Source organism: Zea mays, chromosome 9 (assembly GCF_902167145.1).
Source record: "Zea mays cultivar B73 chromosome 9, Zm-B73-REFERENCE-NAM-5.0, whole genome shotgun sequence".
In the NCBI taxonomy this organism is placed as follows: domain Eukaryota; kingdom Viridiplantae; phylum Streptophyta; class Magnoliopsida; order Poales; family Poaceae; genus Zea; species Zea mays.
The window spans coordinates 12,763,297-12,771,666 of NC_050104.1; the positions used below are offsets into that span (position 1 = coordinate 12,763,297).

General features: G+C 47.6%; 1 protein-coding gene across 1 annotated transcript; it reads left to right on the forward strand.

The window, feature by feature from the left end:
• Positions 1–409: 409 nt before the first annotated feature.
• Positions 410–1,751, forward strand: LOC103637951 (SAUR-like auxin-responsive protein family). Its single transcript, XM_008660951.4, has 2 exons — positions 410–1,210; positions 1,392–1,751. The coding sequence occupies exons 1-2, from the start codon at positions 544–546 to the stop codon at positions 1,433–1,435; spliced, it is 711 nt and encodes a 236-aa protein (XP_008659173.1). The 5' UTR covers positions 410–543; the 3' UTR covers positions 1,436–1,751.
• Positions 1,752–8,370: the final 6,619 nt, after the last annotated feature.

Below are 8,370 nucleotides of genomic sequence, written 5' to 3' on the forward strand. Positions count from 1 at the left end.
GGGACCCCTTCCGCCGCCGTAGCGCAGATCCAACCACCGCTGGAGGGGATAGTTACGACCGTGGCGCAACCCGCGGGCCACAACCAGCGCCGCGTCTAGAATCTCGCGCTCGCGGCGCCGGAGGACTCCAACGGATGGCGGCCTTATCCAGAGCAAACCGTTCTCCTGGATGACTCACCTTCATGACCGTTGAAACAGCATCGTACGACCGAAATGAAAATATGACGACGTGGCGCAACAGAGAGCAACGCTTAATATATAGATATAGAAATTTACTTTCAGTTCTTTTCTTTTTCACCTTGCCCAGCCTAGGTTTCATTTGGAAAAAAAAAATGGCTCCACAATTGCAGGCACTCCACCCAGGTGCGCGGCAACGCCGTGCTTTGTTTAGTGTGGCTGGCGCGCGACAAGAACGAAACCGTCGGAAGGACAAAACGGGACGCGCGACGTGACCTTTTCCATACTTGCATGCGTGTGGCTGGCGCGCCTCCTAGCAATTGCAAGTCGGGGAGGCAGGCCGCCTTCAAACGGTAGATCTAGCCGATGTCGTCGTCGATGGGACACGAGAGTAGCGGTGGCGGCGCCGACGAGGAGGACCCCGCCGGCCTCCAGCGGGTCATTTGGTTGCGGCAGATGCTCCACCGCTGGCAGTCCTCCAGCTCCAGGATTGCCGCCGAGAGGAGGTCCAGCGCCAGCGACGACGGCGACAGAGCCAACCCAGACGACGCCAACGCCACGACAGACCAAAGCAGCAACGGCGACCCCACGCCTGCCGCTGCAGACAATGCCAGCAGCAGCAGCAGCAGCAGGAACCAGATGCTGCCGGCGGCGCCGCATGGTGCGGCGGACGAGGAGGACGAGGACGAGGACCGGCGGCTCCTGTCGCGGGTGCTGCTGGTGGAGGAGCGCAGGCGGGGGTGCCCCCCCGACGCGGCGGCGTGCGACTCGCCGATGACGCCGATGACCCCCGACGCGCCGGCGGACGTGCCCCGCGGGTGCTGCCCCGTGTACGTGGGCGCGGAGCGGCGCCGGTTCGTGGTGCCGACGGCGTACCTGGGCATGCCCGTGTTCCGGCGCCTGCTTGAGAAGGCGGAGGAAGAGTTCGAGTTCGACTACCACGGCGGCGCCGTCACCATCCCCTGCGACACGGAGGCGTTCAAGTACATCCTCGTCGTCATGGACCGCCACCGCCACGGCCTGGTCGACGACGGTACGTTGCCCGCCCCCGCCCCGCGTGCGGCGTGTGTGCCCAGGGCCCAGGCTGAGAGAAACTTTCCTTTCTGAGAGGGAGTTGGGCTTGGGCCGTACAAGTCTGCCGCCTGGGTTGGGCCTAGCCTGAGTCGTCCGCGGCCCATATATCTGATTCGTTTCTTGCCTTTTCGTTTTGGCAGATGGGAACGAGAAGCACGAAGAGCAAGACGCATCATCTTCGTAGGATCGATAACAAGCTCGGAGATCTCCGGTTGAATGCGACCCTCCGTACTAGTCACGCAGGGCAAGGGCGGTACTTTTAACGAGTAAAGAAAGGGTAATGGGTGTTGTTTGTTTGTCACTATGCAAATGCACGTTTGGCGCTCTGTCATCACGATGCCATGGCCGAGACGATGTTCGGTTCGTGTCTTATTTTTAGAATACCGTTCTAGAATCTAGTTATTAGCTAAATGGTTTCTAAATTTTTATATTAGATTTTGTACCATAAGCTTACGATCTCTCTATAAACTGTTAATAGAATTTGTATTGGATTTTGTGCAGTATCTAACCTTCTTCAAATCCACGAGGAATCAAACGGGAGAGTGTGGGGACCGTTTTTTATTTCGTTCTTTAAAAAAAACGTTTTGGTCTGTGTGGAAACTAATCTTAGCCTTGTAAATAGAGTTTCTGGGGAACTAATCTTATGTTTCTATCTAAAGTTTGGTGTAGTAGATTATGGTAGCAAGTTAAAATATCTTGACACCATGACTTAGGGCTGTAAAACGAGCCCGGCTCGTCTCGGCTCGATGTGGCTCGCTACCAGATGCCTCACATTCTAGAGGCACCAACAACACCTGTACCTCGATGGAACTTGACATGCATTGTCCATATGTGGCGGTTGACATTAGGCTTGCCGAATTGGGCTATAGCCCACGGGCTGGCAACCATTTTGGCTGAGCTGGCTCGCGAGCTATCTCGGCTCGAGAAATTTCCGAGCCTAGAAAATCGGCTCGGCTCGTTGCGAGCTCGCGAGCCTCGTCGCACCGAGCCGAGCTTCACCAAGCTCGAGCCATTTTTCCAGCCCTACTGTGACTCATATCTAGGGTTGAAAATGGAGGGGTAAATCTTGTTCTGATCCGTACAGTTTTCCATACTTGACCCATATATTTTCCTATTTACGAAAAAATCGAAAACGGGACGAAAATCGTTTTTTTTGCATGATCACGTTTTGAGCCGGATCGAACCCATATTTATCTCGTATTTGATAAATCTAGGATTAACTCAATATACACTAGTAGCTAAAGCCTCATATAGTCAGATCCTTAGGTGACAAATTATACCATTAGAGCTTGGATGTCATTGTAGCCATCGACTCTCCTCAATAACAAGTGTCGTAAAGGCTCAAATAACACCAGTCGTAGCTATATATGTACACCAATAGCAAGCAAACAACATTAGAGTGTGGCCTCACTGTATCTATTTGTTTCATGTTGTTGCCTTGTCAGTCTGTCACCAATTAGTCACCAATATCATGTGTGTTTATATTAAAGTACTAGCTTCTGCTTAATATTCATGTCTCCATTTGTTTTCATACACCCGATTATCCCTCTAATGTTTCAGTTCCTATCTATTTAAGTTCTGGTACTGCTTCCGATGATAAAATACGGAAACAGAAACGAAACTCGGGTTTTCCGTCCATTTTTGTCTTTTTTCATCCCTACTCATAGTGGTGATATTTTTAGTATAGCGTTTGGGTTTGCGGTCCACATGGCCAACAACTCGGGCTATGGATATCGATACCGAGCTCGACATCATAGACCTCGATACCGAGCAATCTGTAGACATATCGAATATACTAAAAAATATTATCCTAAGAAACATGCAACAATTATATTATAGTGTACTTGGATAGGATAGTTAACTCCCAACTAAAAAAAGATAAAACTAAGTATATAAATGTCAGCGTCCAAGAAAAGTAGTACTCGATCTCGGTTGCCGTGAGCACTACAAAACTGGTTTAAAACACATGGTGAAAAAACTGTCAAACCTAATCACATAAGCCGACAAATTTAAACTTAGTTTGTTGGTTTACCGACGAACATAATCGTTGACTTTTTTTTTGATAAACTTAATAGTTAAGTTCGTGACAGCTCAGGAACTTAGAGTCAAGAAAGAACGTGGGGGCCAACAAATATCTTTACACCTATTAAGAACTTAAGGAGGGCGTCCACACCCTATGCCCCCGCCTGCCCCTGCCTCGCGTCCCCTGTCTCGCGGCAATCAACACCCGCCGCTCGTTCCCCGTGCCACCTGCCTCTCCACCGCGACAGGCGCCGCACAAACGCCGCCCCCACACGCTCCCCCTCCCGTCGCCCCTGCTCCCCCTCCCCACCGACCGGGATCTGCGGCTGCTGCCATCCTCAAAACGCCGGAGGCCATGGGGTTCGACTGCGTGCACCGCTCTGCACTGGATGCCATGGGATTCGACTACGTGCACCGCTCTGCTGTAGGCATTGTCATCGTCGATGTCCTCCTCCGCTACATCACCCACCTGGACTGGTCTGCCGCCTTCCATGGCATATTATAATGTTTTCCACACGGATTTTGCATATTATAGTGATGTTTGGCGTTCCGTATTAATGTTTCATACAAATCTTTTACTTCCGTCGCAACGCACGGGCACATATCTATAACATACAACAGAGACATATAAGTTAACGTGTTATTATTCGGTTCCGTTGCAACGCACGGGCACTCACCTAGTGATAGATTAAGTTGGTGGCGAACAGGCGACCCAAGTTTTTAAGGGGATGTTTAGAAAGGCTCTAGGTTCTAGGCCTAGTGTGAAGATGTAGTTTATAATATCAATTTTAATATATTTAAGAATAATTTAAAATCTAAATAATAAAGAAAAATAACTTATCTAATGACTTGCTTCACTAACTCCATTAAATTTTCGAAAGCTATAGCTGTCCCAAATAGAACCTAAGTACGGGGGCGCAGCCCGTGCTAGCCTCTTTGTCTATGCCACTGCGCGGGGTACCTGAAACACATGGCTAACATTAGCCAACTCTTCTTTGAATTCTCTAGATTTTTTTAAAGATATACTCCCTCCGTTTCACAAATTGTTGTCGCTATGGTATTCATATTGGTTAAACTTTCTTAAGTTTGACTAGATTTATACAATATATTAACAATATTTTGTGTCTTCGGATAATGTTACTAAAAAAATAAATTCAAATATCTATCTAATGATACTAATAATAAGTACTATAAATATTAACATTTTTTATATTTTTTATATAAATATGGTTAAAGTTGAAAATAGTTGACTTCTCAAAAAAAAAGTGACGAAAAATATTTGTGGACTAACGGAGTATTATCAATATCTGAAGATGCGGTTTTCACTGAAGGCTGCTAGTATTCTTTCTTCGGACCGGCCCACCTAGTGAGTACTACTAGTTTGCAAAGTCCAGCAACAAAACGGCGCTGTATGCACGGTTTCTGAAGTGTTTGGCCGTCGTGCACGGTTTCTGTACGTCCCAACTCCCAAGCAATGCAAGCAAAAGGTCGCAGCTGCTTCTACTAGCTTCTTTTGCTACCTCGAGCTTACCACCGGGCCGGCCGGCCGTTTCCTTTCTGAAAACACAAGCATCAAGCATGTCCCTTTTTCTAGGATCACGGGCATGATGCGTCAGGCGCTTGGATGCCGATCACGATCCCAATGGAAAACGCCGCGAGTTTAAACGCTTTCACTCTCACGGGCCAAAATCCCGCCAAGTCACATGAATAATTGAGCGTGTGCGCTCATCCGCGGCTGGGCGGGGCAACTAGTTTCCGACCGAATCCAGCGCATTTCCCGGGGGAATGGTCGGCCGGAGTTGCCTCTGCCCGAGGTCTCGCGCGACGGCGCGAGGTGCCCTCCTGCGACGGTCGGTCTCCGCATGTGCATCCACAGCAGGGCAGGGCAGCATGCCCTCCTCTCTCGCTACTCTATACACTGGTGGTTTGCTAGCAACACTGCCTGCGGTATGGAAACCCATGCTTCGGTGTTGGCAGTAGTAGTGTAGAGCAGTACCGTGTACCCACGCACAGCCCACCACGGACCACGGCCATCGTGTCGTGTGACATCCGGGAGGGGTTTTCGGGGCTCATTGTATGCAACGATTGCAATTTTTTTCTTTCAGACACTGTCTTTTCTCAGCAGTCGCAAAATAATGGTGTTTTCTATGTAGAGGAGATAGAAAAAAAATTGCGAAAGCAAAGTTTCGACAGAATCCTGAACAGCCAACCATCATACGCCGCGTGTGTTGTGTAATCTCTTAGGCTATCTCCGTTAGCGCTAACTCATACTTTTCTCTCGTTTTAAACTCTACTCTATAAATAGTATATAATCTATAGTATAAAACAGTATTTTGTACGGCCATATATATGTGAGTTATCAGCCATACCTTTAGTATCTCCATCATCGACTCGACATACATAATGTTTTTGCTAGGTGCCTTACCCCTTGTGGAGGTTTTTAGATAACACAACTTTTGATTGTTCTTATGTATGACTAGCTTCTAAGCCAGACTAAAAACACATTCTATGCGATAAAGTGACAACTTTAGAATCTATGCAACACGGTTAATATTTTGGTGGTGCTGCAAATGAAACATAAATAAAATAGTTTCCCCCCTAATATTTGATGATGTTAGAGCATCTCCGACATTGCCTTAAAACATCACACTATCTTAAAATACATGGCTTAAGTCATACAAAAACAAATCTAACAAAACCCTATTTTGCAATATATTTGTTAAAAAAAGATATAGGACACTCTATAAAATGACCCAAATATACTACACCCCAAAACTAGTGCACTATTTTTTTTTCCTGCATCATTCTCAATTTGTTTCTTTCGTAATAATGTAATTCGCTTAAAAAATACATGATTTAGGGATTAACTGTTGGAGCGTAATTTGTTTTTAATGCTCTAAATAGTGCTCAATCCGTTCCAAAATATAGTTCCATTTATCCCACTTTTTTCCGTCCACATTCATTCAAATGATAATGACTGTAGATATACATGCAAACTACATCCGCATGTTATCTAATGAATATATGATTATCCTAAAATGAATTATATTTTGAGATGAATGTAGTAGTATTTTAATTTTTTAGGGTATTCTTTTAAGTCACCTTGTTGAAGGCCATATCAGGAAGCAAAAAAAAACTCAAAACTATTATAAAAAAATATGTTTTAGTATTGAACAATAAACCATATCATGCATGTTGCGATGCTAAATAGAGAATTTTCTCTCCATTGGAATTTGGGATCAATAAACCGTAACTGTACATGACCATTTTTTGTATTGATTGTGCTTTACAACAAATAATAATAATAATAACTTACAACAACGCTGTTTTTTCCTTAACCACTTTGAGGAATATCCCCCGAAAATACAGTAGTAGGAAGTACTTACTAAAACATTTCTCTGGTGGTTGAAACCATATCTAGTGTTCCGCTTTCATAAAATAAACATATATTTTGCATCGCAGAGATACGGACAACTCTACCCTATTTATTTGCCGTCCCTCGCTCCACACGGGTCGATCTACTCACACCACAACACAATTACACAAACCCTAGCTCGCGGCGCACGTAGGGATGTAGTAGTAATAAACAATGCCGGGACATGAATCACGCTGCGAAAAAAGAAGCGGAGCCCGAAGCATTCAACTACATCCCATCCATAGAGAAAACTTACGATTATTATATTGTACGTAGTCATATGTCCGTATATTACTACGGTTTTTATATATATGACATATGATAAATTTTGTTTTAATAAAGCATAAAATATATGTTTTCTATTAATTAGGTGGGTGTAAACATGGAGTCAACAACCAAAGTTTAATACACTCATTTATACATAATCTCAACTTATATTTTTACATAAACTCTTTTATTATAATAGTAGAGAAGAGATTATAAGAGTGTGAGTTGATTCTAAAAAAATGTGGAGTTTTTTTTTTTGAAAAATATCGACACGGAAAGACCGTTGAAACTGATGCTTTAATATAGTAAAGATATCTGAACCGCCATCGGCCCGACCCGTATTATGTAAAGATAACGTATTTATCCTGCCAATCCCTTTCATGCAAGATAACGTATTTATATATGTTTGAAGCCCCAGCCAAGCAGGTGATTACCACTGTTTCTTTTGCCCACCACACGGGCCGGGGATCGGGGAGGTTAGCAGGAACGTGGCCTCGCCGCCTCGGCCTTGGCCCACGTCGTCGTTGTTAACAGTGCGTAGGCATACTGGCACAGCTGTTGGTACGCTTGGCAGGCAACTCCACGACCACGAGGCACGCGAACGTCGTCAACCCGCCGTATCAATGCACATGCACGCTCAACGATCGCACACACAGGCACGCACAGGGAAAAGAGAACCGAAAAGATGCGGATGTGCTCCGGCCGGTCCGGAAACGCCCGAGCTCTGCTGCATCGGCAGAGCGCCTGGCAGAAAGGGTACTTCGTTCTGGCCACGCAGAGCGCCCGCGGGATGCTGCCGCAACTGCTGTGTGTGTGTGTGTCGGTTGCTTTGGCGTGGACGCCAGGACGTGGCAGCGACGCCGGGCAGCAACGGCGCCGCGAAGGCTCCAAAAAAAAAAAGGACCCCACCCCGACGTCGTCGGTCGTCGCCTCGCCTCGCCTGGTCAGGTCTCTCGCCAAAACTTCCCGAGAAGCGGTGGCGTGGCGAGCGCGCAAGCGCATCGTCGGCAGGCCCTTTCCGCCCCTGTCCCCCAATCATGGGACCCTCCGTGTCTCTGGCGGGCCCGGATGCCCAGTCCAGCCGCTCCCGCCCACCTGGCCTCTCGCAGTCAACTCGCTCGCCAAGCGCGCGCCACCACCAGTCCAGGACCTGTCGTGTGCCGTGTGCGCGCGCGCCTCCCGAGCCTTTACCGACCCGATCGTCGTGTTCTCGCGCGGCGACGAGTCGACGACGACCGAAACCGCTCCACAGCAGAATTCGCCTTGGCGCGGAATCGTTCAGCGGGACTGGTTCGCGCGGACCAGTCGCCCCGGCGGCGGTCGCGCCGCGCGCTTCCTCTGTGGCTGTGCAGGTAAGGCCGGGGCGGCGGGGCGGGTGCGGAAGTCCGACCACTCGCGCTGTGTGGCGTACAAAC

Bases quoted from the DNA above. Each gene is read 5' to 3' on its own strand.
- LOC103637951 (XM_008660951.4), top strand. From the start codon at position 544: ATGTCGTCGTCGATGGGACACGAGAGTAGCGGTGGCGGCGCCGACGAG. The intron at 1,211-1,391 runs GTACGTTGCCCG...TCGTTTTGGCAG, and splicing joins CCACGGCCTGGTCGACGACG to ATGGGAACGAGAAGCACGAA.